The 23442-nt window shown below is 38.3% G+C and overlaps 1 protein-coding gene across 3 annotated transcripts in view; it reads left to right on the forward strand.

Moving 5' to 3' along the window:
* The window catches only part of Camta (Calmodulin-binding transcription activator), a 168740-nt gene that overhangs the window by 42162 nt on the left and 103136 nt on the right, over window positions 1–23442 (forward strand). Inside the window, exon 1 of one of the 3 annotated variants that reach the window (XM_089237726.1) lies at window positions 5480–5955. The exons of the other annotated variants lie outside the window; for them this stretch is intronic. Within the exon in view, the coding sequence (XP_089093852.1) occupies window positions 5832–5955 (124 nt within the window). The 5' untranslated portion in view covers window positions 5480–5831. Of the gene's footprint in view, window positions 1–5479; window positions 5956–23442 lie in introns of those variants that run through there. 3 annotated transcript variants of the gene reach the window in all.

Consider the following 23442-nt stretch of genomic DNA (forward strand, 5'->3'; position numbering starts at 1 on the left):
TGACTAATCTATTAGTATTCCAAATACACTGGATTTTTCAGTGGCGTGGGATAAGTTGAGTCATTCGTGCTAGTGTACCAAAGTATACCGCTGATGTGCTGAATTTCGGTGAAGTACTTGTAACTTTACTTTAAGCATTCCACGGTGCGGTTTTACGTGTAAAGGACCTAGGTTTTACGAACAACACCTGGGTTCTAGGAACCCACTAGCATAACACTATTTTTTCAGCCTCACGAAACATTCCGAGTTACGAAATATATGTCACTGAATGATATCACTTTGTGGCTAAGTTTATTGAGTTTGTATAAGTATTGTGTTATTTACTTGACCTTAACTTCACTTGCATATACAGAGTGCACAGGTAAATGCGGGTAAAACGGTTTCCCAACAGTTAATGTTGTTTTTTTCCCAACTTTCCTCCGTTTTGCGAATTCGAATATCTTAGTAAATATTGCGCTTAGAAACGTGGGATTTTTTTAGTTGGAATCAAGAGAGACAGGGCAACAGCTTTCTAGCTGGGTTTTTGAGCATACGGGGGACGGTATAAGTAGTTTTTATTTTATTTTATTTTAGTAACTATACAACCCCTTCAAACATGAGTCACCTATCTGAGTAATACACGTTATTTTGATACTTATCCTAATTGGAAGTATGCATCTAAGATCAGCAGTTCGCCAGTAAAATGCCATACGCCCTGTTACCTATGCACCCTGTATAATGTTAGTGTTCATGGGGTAAACATATTTCATGAACAGTTGAAGTGTACGTTATATATACTTCAGCTGAGATAGAGTCAAAATACTTAGCGATGAGTAACTATCAATGAAGTTCCCCCCCCCCCCCACTAATATTGTATGAGAAGTGCACATATACGTGTTGTCAGCTAGTGTGTACTGGAAAAATATGTTTCACGTAGTTAATTGTACATGTATATGATTGCCAAACTTGATTATGTGAATGTATTCTTACCCTTTTTTATCACAATTGGTTGATCGTGTTCCGTTCTTGGAAAATCTTTTCTTATTTGAGAATCCGTTATTTTTTCATTTTCTCACATAGCAGGGTACGCCAATTGAAATCACGATTTAAATCACGTGATTGAATTAAATCGAAAAATTAAGATTTCATTTGTTCTTTATTTAACTCCAATGATAATGAAGTAAAATTAACCTAGTAGGGTTATTGAATGCATGTGTGTTACGCATTTTATATGAATGTTATTAAAATGTGATAGTAAAAGAAATTTAGAAAGTCTGGTAAATATAGACTTGAACCTACTTCCCAGATACAGTGCAGGAAGATGGCTGTTCTATTTCTAGATTTTGCGTATGGGGAAAATTGGAGAAAAATATGGGATGCTAAACTTACATAACTTCACTAAGTATTTCCAATGCATTGCAATGGACCACTAGGGGTCCCTTGATAATAATAATAAAAAAAAAAAACCAGGAAAATTAGTTTTTACGTAAAGCCTTAAATTCTCAGTGCTCTAATTGGTGATTTAAAATAATAGATGTATCAACATAAATATCGTCAGACATGAAATTTTCATACAAAAAGTGAAATTCTCGTAAACAAAGTTTGCTCGTATTTTTGCCAAAACTCATTGAATCTGCTAAAGAATGAAAATGTGTAAATTATTAAGCAGCGCCATGCAAGTCGGAAACACATCGTAATAAATGCATTCATTGCATTTATTACGATGCATGATGTACAATGCATGCGTTGTACATCAGGTGAATCGGGAAACCTGCACCATATGTGATTCTGAGTCCCCAGCAGGCATTTATTTTAAAGGGGGAGGGAGCCTTCATGAGTAAAAGCACTCTACAAGAAAAATGTTAATCCATGAAGTAAATTCTGACTCGACGACTTTTCATGTTACATGAACACAAATTTTTTGTTCATATTTCTTGCTTGTAATTCATTTGTTTATTGCTCCTTCCTTACTGTTCGTTTGTTCATTAATGTTGAATTAAATTAGGGAGATTAAGTTAAAAAATATGTTTTTTTTAACGATTAACGAGATTTTTTTCAATTAATAAGTTTGTCAGTCAATTTAAATAAATAAATTGATTTATATAAATAAAAAAAAAGCCATTTTTATTGAAAAAATCATGATTTTTTATACCAGGTCATAGCGTAGCATGTGAATTTTATTCAATAACGTGCAGTGTATTTATTACATACACAGTATAAGAGTTGGTTCATGACCATAAACTTGTGCCGTTGAAAGTCCATTCAATTAAGTTTATTTCAAGAGTGGGTCTCGTAGACGAAATCTATTTTAAGGTTAAATTTTTTTGTCCTGTTTGAGGGATTTTACTCTAGAATGTGAATTGTCAGCTTCAGCATTCGCGTCAACGAGAACTGCGTATAAACCAATATCCTTGATTAGAAATGTTTTCCTTGCACTGTAAGTGTATATGTGGTCGAGCCACATTTACAGGCTTTGCTAACTCGTTTGGAAGCGCTCAAAGTGAAATCTGCGTTGATTTGTCAAATAGATTATATAACAAGATTGCTTTTTAAAAGAAATATTTTTTGAATTAAATGAACAAAAATTAACTAAACTAATAAAAAAAAAAAGTAAAAACCGGTTGAGGATTATCCCTTTGGTGTCGATGCCGCCATTCGCAAGCCGTCTTAGAAGTCGGTGCCGCCAGCGGTATGTTGTGGGGAATTTTGAGTTCATCAAACAAAATTACATAAATTAAAAATTTATGTTTTTATGTATTGTAAGTACTATTAAACACAACAAATCAGTTTCAACAAATTCTGTGTTTTTAGTATCCAAATGTTTGTCAAAATGAATCACTTGGGGAGAAATAAGCCAGAAAAGCTAAATTTGTTCCGACTAGCCGGTACTCCCATCAGAGAAATTTGCCGATCGCAAAGGGTTAAACTATCATTTACTTTGCGATTGAAGAAACATTTGATACCGTTACGATATCTTATACAAAATACAATCGTGTCCCCACATCGTATGTCTTTTTGTTTTTGAGATTAATTTGAAGTAATTTTCTAAGCAGAGACAACGTGTACCTTCTTGTTATGTTTGGTTAGAAAAATGTGTGTGTCTGTGGGCCTTAGAAGTGAGTATTATCGAGGCTACCGCATCAACGAAAAGAAATTGGAGGAAATAGTTTTTTTTTTCACTGACTTGTCTGGATGAGACGGTGACGAAAAAATACATAGCACCATTTACAAAAGCTAGATATGTTTTGCACTACTCAGTGTAGGTGAAGTTACATGTGACATGATTTTGCGGATTCGGTTAGAGGAGCCTTTTATATTCAAAGAAATTTTTTAACACGTTTTGAAGACAAATATAAATTTTCTTTCACTGGTTTACGCTAGTCTTTTACACGGATTTACGGGAAATTCACCTCCACGCTATTCACAGCTATGAAAATTAACCGACAACTGTTCGTCACTAGTGAGTTAGTGATCGAGTGGTTGAGCAAGTGAGCGAGTGTGACCGACTGATTAAGTGAGTGAATGACTGACTTCATGAGCAATCGAGTAAGTTGGTGAGAGTGAGTGACCATATGAGTGATTCGCTCATCCACTTGATTAATTACTCAACTGCTCACTCATCATGTCACTTCGATGTATTGTTTGTCAGTAAATTGTCGTGTCGGTGAAAGGCGTGGTGGTGAATTTTCCTTTCGGTGAATTGCTGGCGATGAATTTTCCACACAAGTTTTATACGTAGTAATACGAGTAGCCAGACGGTCTTGTTCACTCTAACCCCGTTTCAGCTCGTCATCCTTCTCCGATGACCAAGATACTCACCATCGGGAGCAGACCGAAGATGACCGAAGTTCGCTGCTGATTATAATCCTTGAGCATGGAGCCACGGTCAGCAGTCAGGCTTACTGTGACACATTGCAATCATATCACAAGTGATAACAAAATTTCTGGAATGTTGATTGTGTGTTGTTACAGGAGTTGTGTTCTTATACGAACATGGGTGCATTTTTTACAGCAAATAGCTAAATTTTTCTCCAAATTTCGTTGGGAAGTAGGAACTACTAGGTAGAACCGGGGCCTTCGTGATTTTTCCCTTCTTACCTTCTTTCCTTAAGAAGGGAAAAATCACGAAGGCCCCGGTAGAACCTACTGGAACAGCCACTCTAGTCTGGACCGTCATTAGTGATGTTCACTTGTTTTCCCCCTTCTCTAAAAAGAGATGAAATAACGGAGGTTTGCCCCTCGGTCGCTGAAATAACAATAATAATAACGTGATGATCACCTATTCCGAAGGGATCAGCATGATCCGTCCAGGGAATTGTGTTAGTGTATAGTAAACATCCATGCTCGAACCGGGATTCGCACCCAGACCTGCACAGTGAGAGGCTAGCTCCCTAACCACTCGACTGCTAGGCTCTAAATAAAGATTGGTTTCTCTCTCACAACCTAAAACCATCTTTCAGAAGAACGTACAGGCACCTACTTCTGATAGCGTGTATTGATTATGTCCATCCGAAATTCGGGTCCGTCTTCCCCCTTTACCGTCACAAAATTCCCGATCTGAAAACCGAATACACGAAATACAAATTGACGAAACATAATTTGACATTTCTTTTGTGATAAATTAATTAGATTGTTTCACTTTTCACCAAAATTAATGACCATTTTTTTCACAAAACGAGGAAAATTTCCACAAAAACAGGACTCCTACATAAAAGTCTGGACAGGCCCCTTCTCTGTTCTTATTTATTTAGACAAGACAAAATCAAAACATACAAGACAAAAAGAAAACTACAAAACAAACACTATTTGACCCAATAATCCTTCCATGGGTCATAAAAAGTAACACGAAGCTTTCATTCGATTTTTTTTAAGTTGATCAGCCCATCCCAACTTTCCCCGTATTTTTGTTCGCAAGATGATGGTGGTTCAAAAGTTCATTCATAAGATTCATTCAAAACTCATTTCCGGTTTCGAATATTTGCAATCGAAAACAAACCAACCCCACTCCTTTCCTAAACTTTTAAAAGGGATTTAAAATTATAAATTCGCCATGCGCACATTTGCATTTGTTGAAAACGTATTGGAATGAGAGCTCGCTGGATTATATACACATGCCATGGTGAAGTCCGTGATGTTGTAGTGGTAGTTATGTTGATGGGAGGAGTTAAGATCTCTGGAAGGAGGGGGGGTGACATGACAATCATTCTTATCCCGAAAAGACCTTATCCTTCCCTTTTCTTCAGTTTTCTCTTCCGTTATCGAAAATGTGGAAAGAGGAAAAACAACCTTGATGTCTTCCAATGACGTCACGCCTTGAACATGCGCTGTGGGGGGTGTTTTCCTTCATTTTTTTTTTCCTTTCGGACCAGAGCTAAGGGAAAGACGTTCACTTCTCCGATCGAAAGTGTTAGGCCCCCGTCTACGCATGCGCCTGTTTACCTCTCTCGCGGGTTTCGAGAATAAACGTCCGTTCAATCGCTTTGTCGTCGAACGCTATCTACAGAGAAATGAGAGAGAGAAAACGGGAGGGATGTGGATATTTGGCCCCCCTTCACCAACTCATTCTCTCATAAACGTACTAGTTCTTGATAACCCGATGTCGAGTTCGGGACCAGTTGCTTTGATGGTCCCGCCGGCAGGCTTTTGCTTGTTCACGGGCCGATTTCGACCGGCCCGTCCCTTTATAGATCAGTAAAAGATGATGATTTTTAAAAGATTTGAATCGTAAAATTCTTGTTATATATTCTCATCCTTGTTGATGAATTTCGGTTTTCCCGATCAAAAACGCTCGGCTTAGTAATTTTTTTTACGGGAGATCTGTGAATGAGTCGACTGCCTACGCCCATGGGGCTATGACTGTCTCTCGAAAGCTGTCCGTTGTCCAGCTCCATATCCGCGAGGATGGACGGTTATTTCCCGTGTACCATCTCCTCCAGCAACGCCAGGCGGCTTCCTCCACCAGCAAGGCAATGACCAGTAAGTAATCTCAAAATATTGTGTTTACCGTGAAACTGTGTTCCTTCGTGAAAGGCTTAACTTGAAGATTCATTGATCTTTCCCGGATGTGTGTAGGATAAAATAAAAAAAAAAAAGTATATAAATCAATGAAGAATGAACATGAGTAAAACCTGCTCGCTCTTTCTTCAAAAAGAAAAAAAAAACATGTAAACGTAGGTTTATGTCGTGGATGCGTTTTTTCCCACGCCAACAATTGATTTTCACAGCAATGGTTAAGAATTTTTTTCCAAAAAAAGAAAAAACCAATTTTTTCGAACTGCATGAAAAGGGTTTCTCGTTGAAATATTTGTATTTGGAAGTGTTTTTTTTTTCTTTGTTCCCATGATTTTTATCTCAATTTGTTTTTAATAACAATATTTGGTTTCGCATGTACAGAAAATGTGTAGAGGAAAAGAAATATGAATGGATTGAATTTCAGTATAAATTTGGTTTTTTTTAGCCATTGTGAATTAAGAGGATATTATCATTGGTATTTATTGGTGTTTTACTATTATTATGTTGTTTTTTTAATAGAACTGATTTCTTACATAATTTTGATATTTTATTGACCGGTGGATTTTTATCATTTGCTCTTGAAAAATCACAAAAATAGAGAAATTTGGTAGAAAGTTATGATTTATACTGTGTTCATTATTTTTATGTTTAGTGGTTCCTTGAATTACGCTTTCAATTCGTTCTTGAAAGTTATCAGGCAAAACTCTTATCTCGAAGCATACTTTTCATCCTTTTTTTCTTCAAGATACAGGTTTCGCAGCGACTTGGAAAGTCAGGAAAATGTAAAATATTTGATAAAAGCCACACAAGGAAAAGTTTGAAGAGAAAAAATACTAACTCGATAAACAGTAATTCGAAATTTGGAAGGTTTTAAGAATTTTAAATTATACTTCTTTCTTCCGGTGTTTTGATCGGGGCAAGTCTGGGAAATTTTTGAAGCAGATTGTTCGCTAGTAACCCTGAAGCTAGCAAAATCGAACATTTTCTCGCAAATTGAAATGTATCGTAACTCGGGGTACGACTAGTTTCAAGTGCTTTTTTACTGCAACCGCAGAAAAACTTTGTAAAAATTTTGAATAACAATAATTGGGTTGATGTTACTCACCTTTTTTTTTCAAGTGACATTGTTGATGTCAACTGATGTTTTCTGAATTCTTAATCATTGGGGTCTGTATGGCGGTATCCCTGGATTGTCATTGAGTGAGAATTTCGGTGTGATAAGACTCGCGCGTGTGTGTGTGTGTGTGTGTATTTAATCTACGGAAGTCTTATCTCACTAGTCTAATCTGGTGACTAGAAAAAACTAGTCACCAGATTCATAATGTGCAATACTGCTAACCCTTACAGTGGCATTAACGAGATATCTCGCCCCAACTTGATGTTTTGTATTCAGCTTTCCCTTGGAACCCTCACATGTTTTGACAATGGCAAGCCTAGCTACTTCTGTAAGGCAGGCTTTGTTGGCGAATATGTTTTCCAACCCCCCCCCCCCCCACCCATCCCGGTTAGATTAACTACCAGTGGACGGAGTCAGTCTTTTGTTCAAAGTTTGATAACAGAAAGAGAGAGAGACACGGTGTTTTTTCCTTCCCTTTGAGGTTGTTCCAGAATATGCGAAACATAAATAAAATATAAAGCTAGAATATTTCTCTCCCTTTATTATTATCAGAGTTGGGGAGAGGAGGGAAAACACTATCAACTGCAAAAAAATCTGGAAAAAAAACCCTTCCTGGAAAGAGTAGTGTGGCATTTTACAGAGGGTTTACTGATTTCTACTGTGGCGGGTATAATGCGGAGTAGTGAGATTTTAAAAACCACTCAAAGGATTAAGGCATATCATACCTTGAAACTGTATATCTACTGTATCATTATTTTTCTTCACGTGTCTTTTAGAATTAAAAACGAGCTTAGAAGCTGGGGGGTCCGCGATTTTGAGCCAATTGATGAATTATGTCTGTGTTCCAACTTGGGGATTCCAATCAAGCCAAAAAGACTGTCGATAGTTCTTATAGTACAACTAATATGATAATGAATGTTAGGGTTAAGAGGTTTTTGGTAGGAAAAATCACTGGGGGAGGTGGACTTGGGATCACAAACTTGTTTGGGAGCAATTGAATTTCGATATGAGGATCGTTAAACACCGTATTAATCAATACGTGTTGATAGAAATATTAATTAATATTAATCTCTTCACAAATTATAGGAAAGGTGAGGGTATTTTTTGACCCTCATGTTTGACCCACCCCCATTGCTTTCGGACGTACGTTAAAGGGGGAAAAACACTCTTGTAAGCCTTAGTAAGACGCGCAAGGTGATTAGTGATGTATAACTATTTGATTAGCATACTTTCATCATCAGTCAGAGAGCTTCCGATTAAAACTCGTTTGATTAATTGACCGGTATTTCAAGTTTCAAAGTAACGTAATGGATGCTATGCTAATTAATTAATTAATCGAACGGCGGCGTTCTGGCGAATTTGTTTTTCGGAGACAACAGGAGAGTTTACCCCCTTCATCCCCTCCCGATAAAAGCACCGTCCTATCGGCCCTTTTGAGAGAGAGACTGGTAATGATGATCGCACAACGATGCCTTTCCCTTTGCTTAAAACTGTCGCGCAGTTTTCGGATCGTCTTGATGGCGAGTGATCTCGGGCGAGAGATAGATAGCGCTCCCTGGAATGTAGGTCAGTCCACGATGATCACACATACCGATGAATAATAATAGCTTCTTTCTTTAAATGTTAGTTACAGAAAATGATACGAAAACAGGAACATTTAATCAGAATCTTCACATTTAAAGCAAAACACCTTTACAATAATGCGATCTGGAATGCAGTCGATCCCGCTTCGCTGGAAAACGCTTTAATCGGGAAATATTATGACCATGATTGAGTTATACAGAGCGCCAGATCAAAATAATTTTTAAGTATCTACATCTCCTTCAGCTTTTTCATCACTAATGGGGTGGATCGTTAATTCTGGACAACAGGAATATTAATGATAATTACTTAGAGTTGAGATCGAGAAAAAATAAGTCGCATTAAGCGGGAACGTTGAAACCGGAACCGACTGTATATATAAATTTTTTTTGTTTCAAGAAATATCCGAAATGTTGGTTGGAACGTGAATGTGTCACGTTATCTTTCATAGTGTCACTATTGGTCGTGCGAGTATCGTACTGGACCCTCATCACCAGGTTCGAACCCCGTTGGCGGCGCATTGGTAATCGGTAGTAGTTGGTTTTCTGCTGTTTTCCGACTTCGAGGAGTGAGTGCGAACCAGTCTCCCATTTCAAAAAGTCTTTCCGCAGAGAGCTGGCGGACCTTCAATGCGACACTTATACACCACGAAAATTCAGGCATCCGCTAATTTTCGCATGACAAGCATAACTCTGATAAGAATACATAAATACGTTAAAGCCATCAATACACACACAACATGGGCCTGCGTATACCGATTCGTTACAAATTCCGAAAAGGTATGCACGTACATTACAACATTCCGCAAAATGCATACTGTATATGGACAAGTGGTAGCTCATTCAATAGCTGCTAAAAAGTGTAGGGGGAAAGGGGGGGGGGCTGCGCAAGGACAATGTTAATCGAGTTGTTGTCGAAAAGTGCTCGATTGAGGGTTCATGTTTGGCAAATTTGGCGAACAAGAAAAAGTACCGTAATATCAAACAAATAAACCGTTAGGATTTTTTAACAGTGGAGAACACCTTTGAATACCATGCACTTAATTCGATATTTCCCATTTCAAAATGTGGAAATTGTCAAGCAAATTTTGCTGGGAACCCTGAAAGCCGACTGGCATTCGAGTGATTAGTTCAATAAACTCCGGTCCGACAGACCTGGGTTTAAACCCCGGTAAGGAGCACGAAAGCATAGACATGCGTAATTGACCTAAAGCTATAGGGTCAACAAACCCTCATGTAAATAAAATGATCGTGGTCAATGCTATTGGTATGTCATGTCTTCAGTGGTTAATAGGGTGATCCAATCGATTGTTTGGCGAAAATACAAACGTCGAATTATGATTAACCGGAAAATACACGACCTCTATATGTGCGTATATTCAGCTCGAGCATAAATTTATTTGGTGTCGTCGGCTGTGCGTGCTTGTTTGCCATCATAAACTCCCTCGTGTCTCATTAGATTCTGAAGAAAGCCTCGTCCTAACCTAGACAAATTGTGAATTCAGGCTGATCTATAAACCAGCCCGTCGTCAGATAATTAAGCAATAAATATCAGTGTGAAGCCACATTTTGTAATATATGCCGATCATGTGACACATGGTTTCCTCACTGATGACCTTAGTGCATGTACACGTAATTAATTGATGGAAGTATTAATGTTTTTTTCCCATCTGTTCCATGTAAATGATGACATACAAATACAACGCCACAACAGGCAAAATGTCCAACGAGGTGGCTGATAGAAAGATGCCCATAAAAATATGGATGCCATATATTTCAAAAAAACAAAACAGCAACCCAATTAAAAATGCAATTAACACAAATTATAAACAATGTATATACATGATAAAATCTTATACAATGCCCATAAAGAATACTTATAGTTGTCTTATTCTAAGTATTATGAATAGCTTCTCGATTTACCCCAACATGTTTATCGTATTTCTTTTTAAACGTGTCAATTGTGTTACAATTTACTACCTCCGGGGGTAAGCTATTCCATTTATTAACAACCCTATTAGAGAAACATTCCCTGCGACACCATAACCTTGCATTGTCCCTCACCAATCGATACTGGTGTCCCCTTGTAACAGCAGTCGATTGGAGGTGTACTAAAAGTTCATGGTCCATCCCATTGAAAATTTTGAACACTTCGATCATATCTCCTCGACACCTGCGTTCATCCAATGTGAACATATTCAAAAAATGAAGTCTCTCTTCATAACTCAAGCCCTGTGTGCCAATAAGGACACGCGTAGCTCTTCTCTGCACCCCTTCAACCAATGACTTGATGAGAGATCGTGCAAATATTAGTCATTGTCTCATTTGTAGTTAGATTTCCGTGATGCTATAACAAACTTGACGGAATGAGATATTGTAAACTACATGGAAAGTTCTGAAATTATCAATGTTCGATTTCAAAAATAATTTACTGGCAATAATTTCGCAAAACACATTTCATATTGAAAATTTTCCATGATCGAAATATTATTTATGAGCTCAAATGGAAATAAAGAGGCTGCAACAGGCATAATGCCCAACGAACTGGCTGAAAAAAAGATGTCCATGGAAAGTATGAATGTCAAACATATCTGCAATACAGCGTCTGAAAATAAGAGCAATTATCATGTTAATAATTATGAGAAAATATAATACCCAAAAAATGATTGTCTTATCTAGGAAGAATGGATAGCTTCTCGATTTATTCCAACACGCATTTCTATCATATTTCTTTTTAAACGTCTCAATTTTTGTAGAGTTCACGACAGTTGAGGATAAGCAATTCTACGTGTTCACTACCTTATTAGAGAAAAATTTCCTGTGACACCACAACCTGGAGTTGTCCCGTACTGCGTTCTTCCAGTGTAAAGATATTTGGAAAACGAGTTCCGTGTTCCAACATGAGCACGCGTAGCTCTTCTCTGCACCCCCCCCCCCCCCGAGCAATTCTATGTCCCTCTGTAAGAATTGTTTCCAAAACCATGTAGCAGGCATCTTCAACCCGTTTCTCACAAGCACTACGTTGCTCCCCTGAAGCACCCACAGTGCTCGATGCTCGTGTCTGACTTCACGCTCGCGAGCACTTGATGAACGTCCCACGTAAACACGTTGTACAAATTGCATTGAAGAATCGAAATCATACTGATTTCGTTACTCATTACTTTTTCATTGGTGTGCATTGGTAGGTGAAACTTGCCGTAAGGGTGTTCTTCTTTTGATGATGGTTACAGGCAGTGCTCGCGACTGGAAGAAGGTTGAAGACCTCTGTCGTACAGCATACTCCAGTCCAGGACGAACTAAGTTCCGGAAAAGGTGGGGATGACTTTATAATAGAAATGAAAATATACATCCGAATTTCTTTTCATCTACAAAGCTACTTCAGTGGTCGTAGCAACAAATGCTTGCGAGTCTTCAAGGGATAGAAATAGATGGAATCGTCCTCGAATGGATGACGGCTTCGTGATCGTCAGTTTCAGGCCTCTTTTGATTTTACCTCCGTGATGCTCTCGAACATCCGAACATCTCGGTCACCATACTTGAAACGGCGGAATAAGTTAAATCTGTATGAATGTTTTTCCCAGGGCATTCGTCCTCCCCGCCCCTCAATACTACTACTTAACCGTACATGCATCTCGTACACATTCCCCTACGGAATTTCTAACGAATCTGTACGTGTCGGAATCTGTTCTGAGTGTATGTGTGGTGGTCCTAACGTATTTATGTTTTCAAGTTGCACTTGTTTCGTGTGCATGCTGGCATCTGTCTCCCATTTTCTGAAGTAAAAATGGAAATGCTTGAATTTTCATGTTATGTCAGTATCGTGTTGTCGGTCTTACTGCTCTCTGCGGAGAGACTTTTTCAAATGGGAGACCGGCTCGCATTCGCGCCTCGAAGCTGGAAAACCGCAGAAAACCAGCTTCAGCCGACCACCACTGTGCTGTCAACGGGGTTCGAACCTGGATCCCCAGGACGAGAGTCCAGCACGATGCACACGACCGCACAGCTTCCCCTCCCCCCACAATAGCGGTTTACGGAAATTTCTTCATGGACATTTCGCCTGCCTTGACCGTGTGAATGACCATATTAGGGTAAGTGTCCGTTTGAGTGAATGGCCGTATGAATGATCAAGTGTGTGATCCTATGAGTAAATGGCCGTATGAGTGACCGGGTGAGTGACCTTATCAGTGACAAGGGCGTGACCATATTAGTGATCGTATCAGCGACCATAAGAAAGACCAAATGATAGTGGGTGAGTGACATGTGAGATCATATGAATGTGGTCACTCACACGGTTAGGGCAGGCGAAATATCAGGAATGAAGCGTCGGGGGGGGGGGGGCAAAATTTCCGGATCTCCTACTAGCGTTGTCTTTGAAGAATTCTCTCAAGAAACGAGTAATTGCAAGCAGTGCGTGCAGGTAAATCGAATCGCATTCTTCCGCTTTCGTAGTCATCTAAGAACGAATGGTAACATTCGGCAATGGTTGATTGGTGAACGCTTTTAATTGGATGACGTAGTACGATGGGAACTGCTAATAAAAGCTATAATCAAGCTCACTGGTGTTCGAAGTAGGAAAAAAAAAAAAAAATGCGTCGATAAGTGATTCAAAAATAAAATTTCCCGGAATTTACGGGAAAGGGAATCGAGGCGGAATTTTTCTGAGATTAAATTGGAAAAAATCAAAATCACCTCGAATTAAGCTTCATTAAATGTATAAATGGAAAAAAAAAATGTTTTTGAAAAAGAAAATTAACTCTGTGATAAACTAAAAAGTAAATGTACAAAAATCACAGACGTAAAATTTATTGAGTTTTGGGAAAAAAATTTTACTGCCTTTAAATAAGAGAGGACTTTTGTGTGTGGGAGAGAAGGAAAAAAAAATCGGGCACTGACTAAAAACACATTAGAGGGTCATGCAAAGCTTATATGAATTTGCGACATCGTTCGTTATCACTCATTTTAAATTGCTGTCCTTGTTTACGAAAATCAAAAAGAAGTAAAAGAGAGAAAAAAAAAAGTTAATAGCGCCAAAATTAACTCTCCCGTACATATGAGCTCTTTCACCGCTTGCCCCCTCTGTAAATCCTCTTTATACCGAGACCAGTATTTTCACATTTTCATCCAAGCTATTACTACACAAGGGATTTTTCAGTTCCAAATAGTTTTAGAAATTAAATTACTCGTGATAGTTTTTTTTCTTCTTCTTCCTTCCACCATTCTTTTTGCTCTCATAGTGAGAAGTTCTCTCGCTCTTGATTTTTTTTTTTTTTTTTTAATATTTCCTAGAGGAAATCGTGAGCTCTCTCTCTCTCTCTCTTAAATCAGTATCCCGTACAGAAATGCGGAAGAGGCAATTCCGGATTTAATAAGAGACGTAAAACTTCCGTGGCCGAAATATCGCTAGTGGGCGATGGTGTGGGAGTGGAAGTTGTTCCAGGCTCTCCTTTTGGGGAAACTATGAAATTGTCCCGGATATCAACTGGCTGTAAGAGGAGGATGTGGAAGTGAACTTTATGAGAGAGAGTGAATTTTTGTGGTCGATATTTCAAAAACTTTTTTTTTTTTTATTGCTGTTATATATTTACTTTTTTTTTTTTTTGTCTAGTTCAGATTTTGAGCTTTTATATATATATTTTTTTACTCTCACTTCATTGGAATTCGGGTTATTTTCAGTCTGGTCTTTCATTCGCCGGGAAATTACGTCTCTTTTATGGACATTGACTCCGTGGATGTAACGAAGCAATGAAGATGGAGGGATTTTTTATGTTATGTTCGGATCCTATCGTTGGACTTCTCGGAAATATTTCTATGAGAGACTTCTTTTTCGTGTTTTTTTTTTTTTTGTATTTTCAAATAAACTCGTCATTAACGTGAGATCAAACCACCTTTAATTTTTTTTTTTTTTTGCTCTATCCTTCCAAGTATCCATGTGTGTATTTAATGGCCTGTTACGAAGGAAAGCCTTGTGTACCGGAACCTATCGTTTTAGACGCGTATTGCGACCTTTTCTTTTTTTCTGAAACTCATCAAAATTTTAAATCGTCTTTTCACTTTAGTTATATGAATTTTTTTTTTTTTTTTTTTTGCAAATATAAAGGTAACTGAACAAAATGAAAAACCATGTTCAAAACCTCTAGATCTCTGAAAAATAATCCGGAAGAAATATCGTGTAGTGGAAAAAATATATAATTTTTATGTTGAATTCTGTTAAAAATTTTTATTGCTGTCATTTTCCTTGGACAGGATAGACATTTCACGGGATAATTCTCGATCTTGCATATACAAATTCGTTTGAAATGCCCCAGAAAAATGTTTAGCATGTACGGTTAGGGCAATAGTTCTCACCGTGTGCGTCGCGGCTCGTAGGGGTCTTAGCCTGCTGTGGCGATACCGATGTGTTCCAGTTCTCAGTGGTATTCAAGTAGTTTTTTTATGGGTGCAGAGAATATTTACCGGATTATTCTGGGGAGCCGCGGATGAGCTATGACTAGGGTAAGGAAACCGTGGGTTAGCTGCTAGTAGGATAAATTCTCGACTCATGGGTACAAACTTTGAAAGGGTTATAGGCCATACTTTGTCAAAAATGCGAGATGAAAAAGACTCATTCAGACTGAGCGGTCCATTTAAGCGCTGCACTGTTGAATTACAGTGCTATTAGGAGAAAGCAACACAAAAACTAACAAATTTTCTAATTTTTTTCTTCATTATTGATCATGTCCTAGTTACCGTGTGCGCCCCCCCCCACTAGGGATGCATAATTTGACTTCGCATGCTTTATTACAGTGGGTCGTGAATGAATCCGGGGGAGGAGGAGGATCGCGACAATTATCCAAAAATTGTCGGAGATTATACGAAACGAAACCGTTTAAACAAGAAATTTATTTTTCTCATCGCAAGTAAAAATATGTAAAAACTAAAAAAATGCCATTATTCAGCTGAGCAACTATTTACCATACATGTATCATATAATGATATTTTGTCGAATTCTACATGTACAATAACACAGGTATAGAAAAAAATAGTTTTTGAAAACTAAACCTCGCTAGCTTTTTTTAGTTTTGATTTTTATATCATTTTCAGTGCGCTGATTCTAGAAATACAGTCCATTTTTTTCTATCACGTAAGGTTTTTAACAAAATGATTTCATTTTGGGGGGGGGGGGAAAGGGGAGAATAACTCAAATCAAAATATTTCGGAATTTTTATTTTTATCACCTCATAAATACATACTTCACATTTATATCATAGCTATCTCATTATAATGATAGGCCCTAAAATCACCGAATTATTTTTTGCAATGATTTACTATATTTGGGTATAGCGCGCAGTTTTGAATGTGATTCGTATGCAGCTTAAGGTATTACTATTGAAATTTAATTTTCACTTTTTATTAAAAAGTAGAGGCAATATGACGAAGCCAATGCCAGATTCGGAATCAGCGCCCCAAAATCATTCTGAAATCACTGAAATATTTCGCAGGATTCGAAGCTTAAAAACGTGTGGGTAGATTGAAATTTCGTAATCAAACGGTTCTGCCAACTAAAAATAAAAAAAAAAACCTAATTTGATTTCATTCATCATTTGATTACGGAAATTAGAGCACATTCATTAACAAAAATCAAGAATGTCACAGAAACCGGGTCACGCTATATGGGAAGGCCTGCTTCAAAAAGTTTGGGAAACTACTATATTGTACTGTACGTCCCACCGATTGGATATGTATCCCAGGAACTTATGATGGTCATTTACGATTGTGGTTTTGCCTATGATGAACGTATTTCAAATTGTAGCTTTTAGTTAACCACATTTATTTTGGTGCAGTTTTGACCTAAATTGGTCCTTGCGCCAAAAAAAATCCAATCCTCAGCTCTCTATCTGTGAAAAAGAACACATAGCTTGCCATAATCAAGGCATGTAGAAGGAATTCGTTTCACTTGTGCTGTTTTCACTTGAATGCATTCTGAATCAGTTACGCTTAAATACACCGATTGAACCCTAAAGTTTCACTTTTGCTCATGTATTTTTAAGTGAAAATACATTAGTAGCGCTCCACCACTCCTTAAAGTTTGTACCATAAATACAGAATCTCCATCTATACAAATCGATCATTCTTCGGCAATCTCCAATGACTGTAACATTAGTTAGCATGCATTTTTTAAAAAGCGGCTACTTTCTTTTTTAATATACATTCTACTCAGATACCCGTACCCTTTTGAATGCTTACATCATCGATTCCCTTGTACTAGTAGATTCCGATTTGTCTGTCTCTCTTTTGTGATTCTCGTCGCTGCGTTGAGATTCATCTCAATCAGAGTAAAAAAAAGAAAAGTGAAGACAATAGGCTCCGAATGAAAACACGTTTATATCGATTTCCGAAAATTAAATTCCTGGAAACATTTTTTTTCTTCTTTTTTATCGTTCTTTTATTCTCTTATTCGAATTGGTAGATGAAGAGACCAAACCCTCTGATTCGAATTCTGTTCTTTTTCTTCTCTTGTCTGTATTTTTATCAGCTTTAGTAACTGGAAATAGCATCTCTCTCTTTTTTTAATGACGAAATGGTTACATACCGTACTCTAGTTCTTCAGACATTCCAGTCACGTATGGATACTTCGAAACGTTATGCTTCCTACATGCGTGTGTTCCCTTGTATCAAATAAATTCGCCAATCTCTTCTGAACATCATGCCACTAATCTCTTTTTTTTAATGTATTATTCCTGCCGATGACTCTTTTTCACAAATTGACACTTTTTCTTTTTCTTTTCATTAAAGTTTCCTATCAAAATTTATTTTAGAAGTTTTGAAGCTCAATTTATAAGTAATTTACGATCGAGGTTGAATCCTAGATAGTTGCGGATATCTTTCTGGGTAGTATGTTTTCTGTATTCGATTATGCTTCCGACTACGTCGTGTGAGTAGGCATCCTATCCTAAAAGACGGAGACTAAACTCGTAAAGCCAGGGCCGCACTCGTGTCGAGACTGGTTCAATGCGCTCCAAGGTTGGTTAAGGGCAAGTTGTGTGGGCGCTCCACCCTCGGCAATGATCGTCAAATGCCGGTGTGATGGTCGAGTGGTCATAATGACGGGCTCGCATCGCGAAGTTCCGGGTTCGAACCCCACTGGTGTCGCAGTGGTGGTCGGCTGAATTTGGTTTTTTGTAGGTCCCAACTTCGAGGCGTGAATGTGAGCCGTTGTGCTCATTTAAAAAGTCTTGCCACAAAGAGAGCAACAAGGCTATAAACGGTACAAATATTCAATCATTACACTTCACTCCTAAAATACAGATGGCAGCACTGAAAAATCATACACAACACTAGATACGTACTCAGACCGCTAGGTACACGCACTTCGGGCACAACTCACTAAGTAGTAAATTGCCCATGACGATAGACTTAGAGTTGTGCTCGGTTTGAAAGAAAGATCGTCAAATGCTGGAGGCTACTACTACAACAACAACATTCCTCTATGGAATTTCTAATGAATTGGTATACGCCGGAATATGTATTCTGACCGTATGTGTGGCCCTAACGTGTGTATGTTGTCAGAATTGGGCTTGTTTCCTGTTCTTGCTGGTCCTGGTAATCCATATTTTTAACTGAAGATAGTAAATGCTTGAAGTTTCATGTTATGTCAGTATCGTGCTATAACTCTGCCTGCTCTTTGCGGAGAGTCGTTTTTAAATAGGAGACCGGATCGCGCATTCACACCAGCCTCCACCCCAAGTCAAAGGAGCCGCCTTCCCTCCCGCAGGTTACCGAGAGCTAAACAACAGGTACTTTAAAAGTGAGATGATTTTTTACATCCACCAGTAAGAGTATCCGTTTGAAACATTACTCGGGCCGTCTGAACAAGTTCAGAAGGGCCGCAACTTGGAAAACTTGAAAGTTGGAATTAGGAAAAATACGTGCATATAATTACAGGATTTATAGAAATGCTGAAATAATATTGCGAACATTGAAAGAATTTGGAAACAGTGAAAAAATAATTTCATAATCGATGAAATTCATATTGACCATTTTTTTTTTCTAGTAATGGTACATTAAAATATTTTTGAGATTGATTTAAGAAAAGAGATGCATTTAGATTATTAGATAAAGTTATTTAAAAAAGTTAATTAATCAACTAACTTATTAATTTTTTAGTTATTTAGATAATTAATAGATAATTGTTCTGATGAGAGGGATAAAATAGCTTACCATTAACATTTAAAAACTGATGAATTTGGTGGGAAGTATACTGCCTTATAAAGGGTTAAATGGAAAAATAATTCTAGACTCATCGAAATTTATTTCAGAATTAATGGAAGAAATAGTTAATCATTTTATTTTTCAGAATTTGTGAAAGAAATAATTCCAAGGATTCAGAAAATATTCATATTTCACGAAAGAAATTATGTCTTAATTAATGAAAGTTCATATTTAATGAGAGAAATAATTTCGGAGTAAATAAAATTCTTCAATAACACTTTTCGTTCCCCGAGGAACTTAGGCCCATGCGCCCCATCCGTTAAGATGCCACTGCACATTATATTAAGTCCTTGTTAATTTGGATACCATCTTACACTTCTAAACACGGCAGTATAACTCTGTGGCCCGCCGACTCCGTGGAAAGTCTCGATTTGGCTCGCCATTTCTGAAAGGTTTAAGTTTACTTGGCTAAGACATCGTTTTCTACCGTGTATAAAATGAAGCCTCTCTGAATTCCAGCTTACAACAAAATTTAGTCTGCTTCTGAATTTTCTTTCTCCCAACGCACCATTTCATCGAGGAGGCCACCTCTTTAACGGGCCGATTTTCTGCGAGACTATTTCGCTTTCTATTGTTGCTCCGAGAAGCGCTGTATCAGCGAATAGAAATTATAATCAAGTATATCATAAGTGGTTCAATTCGATAAAAAAAAAAAAAAAGGATATGGGGGAAGCAGCGTTCCATGAAATTTCTTGATCCTAGTAATGTTTAGTCTTGGGCTATTTGGTGGGTATAGTTGCTGCCGTTGAACAACTCATTTGGGACTTTCCCAATTGCTAATCATCGAATTTTTTCTTCCCACGAGCTTTATTATTCTTTTTTGCCCTTTCGTTTATTGGTCAGGAATATGGTTACGTACATCTACGCGTACAATCAAATGAATGCAATTTGGGAAACATGAAAAAACTTGAAGAGTTTTACTTCAAAGTAAAGAAAAGTTTGTTACTGTTACTTTTTCGGCTACTGCTGATGATAGGGAGTCGTAGTCTAAAAAAAAAAGCCGTGTGTTACTTTCAGAAATGTTTTACGAAAGGATTAGCTGAAAGCTATCGAGAACTTGGCCTGAGGTACACATACTACTAAGTAGTATGTAGTCATCGCGGGTCTTTCTCAATTATATCACATGTAGTAGGATCGTACCTGCTCTACCCATGGCCCAAATGTGGCGCTCCGAGTCATTTGATGTATCCCGTGGCCTTGAACCTAATTTTGTTAAAATAAACTAAATGACTCATTTCCAGATAATTTAAGTGACCCGCGGCATATTTACAAATCACTGCAGCACAGTTCAAAAGCATTTAAGCGACCCGCGGCACATTTAAAGATCATTTAAGTAACCCGCGCTACGTTCCAGATCAGTTAAGTGACCCGTGCCACAAGTTTTCTTTTCTGATTAAAAAAAATAAGTACTTTAATAAATCAACTACAATAGAAAAATAACGATAATATGCTGGAAAAAAATCATCAAGGAGAAATGAATCTAAGTGGGATATATACAAATACATACATAGGGATACATGTCTCGGTGGTATTGTAATAATGATTAAAATGCAATGTGTATAAACAACTAAATTATTTTTATTCAAATCAATTTTGCGGAACATATTGATAAAATAATAAAATGGCCGCTGGACATGTGTGCAGTGCCGTCTTAAGGCATGGGCCCACTCGGGCACGGCCCGGGGGGCCCCTAAAAGAAAAGGGGCCTCACAAAAATGAGATCCGGTTGAAATTTACGAGAACTTGCCTGGTAGGGCCTCAGAAAGATCACTTGGCTCGGGAGCCCATGAGGCTCTTAAGACGGCCCTGCATCTGTGTCCCAGTGGTAGTGAAAGGGTTACGTCACCCACAAAACATTTTCAGATCACTTACGTTACCCGCGGTACAATTACAGATCACTTAATTAAGTGGTCCGCGAAAATTTTTCAAATGAATGAAGTGGCCGTCACTCTCCTAAAGGTTGAACAACACTGCAGGCTACTTGAGTTATCTAGAAATGTGCCGCGAGTCACTCAGGTGTCCCGCGGACTTTAAGTGATCTGGAAGGTGCAGCTAGTGAAACAGAAATTGTTTTTGTTTGTGTACTTCAGGTGACAGCCTATACAGTGCTTACATCGACTGTGCGACAGAGCATGGGTGTGTCTCGCCCGAGTGGCGTGGTGGTAAGATGCTCGTCTGCCATCGTTAAAGGTTTCCGTCACGGTCCCATGTTCAAACCCGAGGTAGGACATCGATAAGATATTTTCCCTAACGAGCTTCACTGATGGATAGCGCCTTCACATATTCCAACCCATCTCATTATTGGCAGTAAATTGCAATATAGCGATATAGCCAGAGTTGGTGTTTGGTTGAAGTAGACCATGGGTGTTAATCGGCTTTCTTGATCTCAAAATGCGCTTCGAGACACTTAAATGCTCTGGAAATGCGCCAACAGCCCACGTAAGTGACCTATAAACATGCTTCGGGTCGCTTTAAGTCAACTGTAAAAGGCCGGTCGTCCACTGGAAGCGACAGAAGCTTAGCTTGCCGTACGGCAAGCTACGCGAGCGGCAACAGCCGACATTGAGTCCGATGACAAAGGGCGTCTGAAGTCGTTCATTAAACGCGACTTCCACCACTGCCATCTTGACTGAGTCACGGTGGCAATGCATCTACTTACTACTCAGTTCGCGACTGCACTCCATGCAGACGAGTGTGTTCGCTAAATAGTCTCTGAAAAGTATTGAAATTTAAAATTTTTGAGAAAATTTATTTAATAAATATATATATTTATTAAGTCCATATATACTTAATGGGACATCTGATACAAACTTGGAGGCGGCGTTCTTGTTGTAAATGAATGAATTATTATATTTAATCGATTATTACTTACGATAAAAACCCATGAATGGCAATCGTCAAACCAGCTTCCATGTTCACGCGGGAAGGTGGAGGGGGGGGGGAGAAAAAGACCGATGAGAGGCAGGAAAAAAAGCGGATGAAATGGCGCGGAAAAAAAAAATAAACGAAAATATCACAAGAGGGTGGATCACACGCGCCGCGTGATCACTGAGGAATCGGAAATTTTCCTCGTCTGCCGTTTTAGCCGAAAATCACTAGCTGAAGATCGCTGCTAATGGACGAAGTTCTCGCACTTTCTGTGCAATGGGATCAGTCTTGCGAATACAAACAACTGCGCGCGACTGGTTTTTCAATTCATAACTATTTTGTTGATTTACACGCTTGTAGGCGGACTGCTTGTTACTGTGTTGTAGAAATTTATATATATATAATCTAATAAAATTCCTGACACACACCCCCATGTTTCGGGAACGCTTCGATATCTCCTTTAGGTGGGAAGCGTTGTGTGTCCGGCCCTTCAATGTTTATCGCTTTAAGTCGCTGCCAGAGGACGACCGGCCTCAGTGTGCTGCGATCAGCGATCTGGAAGTGTGCTGTCACCCACTTAAATAATCTACAAATGTTTTACGAGCCGCTTGAGTGAACTGGGGGTGCTCCGCAGGTCACTCGAGTGATTTGGGAATGTGCTTATGCTCACTTAAAGAGATCTGGAAATGTGTCGCGAGCCGCTTAAGCGATTTGTTGATTTTCCGTGTTCCGTTTGAGTGGTTTTGCTAGTTATCGCGGGGGGCCCCCATCAGATGACTTCGAAGACTCACATTTGGTCCGCGCGCCATTGGTTGAGCAAATATGATTTAGATGGAACTTCACTTATTATGTTAGATTGGAATTTCCGTATAAAGAGAAACTAAGTCCTTTTTTCCTTTAAGTCATCTTTTCGAATGTCATCTGAGGAGGGATAGTTTTTCAGATATTCCTGGGAATGGCGTCCAGACGTCACGGACTGATCCGTGACTGGTCAAGACTGTTCAAAAATTGAAGTCCATTGATTTTCAACAGAGTTGGTTTTTTTTTTTCCTGCTTTGAGAGAACCTAGAGATGTAGTTTGAAGTAGAATTCAACCCTGAATTTTGAATTTGAGTTGTCTTAAAAATTCATGCGCCATCCATGCGTAGGAATATTATCTATTTATAAAAACGAAAGAAGAAAGCGTAAGTTTTTATTTCTCCGTGATGTCCGACTTTTTTCTTGTTACCTACAACTTAAGCTTTTATGTGAAACCAACCTTTTAAACCTTATAAAATTCTCCTCTTTTGTTGTTTATATCAGTGTGTATATCTTCGATTCTCTCAAGATGTTTTGCGCAGTTTACTTTGCAACTTTTATCTACTGCACTTTATGTTCTGTATATGCTACGTATTACTATTCTCTCTTTCCTATATAAAGACTTTTCGCTTTTTTCCCTCCTCATTCTAAGAAACTGTCTTATCTTGGAATTGCAGTTGTAGCTCCGGGGATTTTCTCCTGCGCAACATTTTTATCCGCGTGTTTTTAACTCAACTCTTACTTACCCCACATTTCCCAAGCCTTATTAATTTTTTATACTTTTATTCCGCTTTTTTTTATTCAAAGAATATAATATTAAAAAAATACAAGAGATATCTC

This window comes from Pholcus phalangioides, unplaced genomic scaffold, assembly GCF_987345545.1.
Source record: "Pholcus phalangioides strain wild (caught in Gottingen) unplaced genomic scaffold, Ppha-v1.0 ptg000010l_1, whole genome shotgun sequence".
Lineage (NCBI taxonomy): Eukaryota > Metazoa > Arthropoda > Arachnida > Araneae > Pholcidae > Pholcus > Pholcus phalangioides.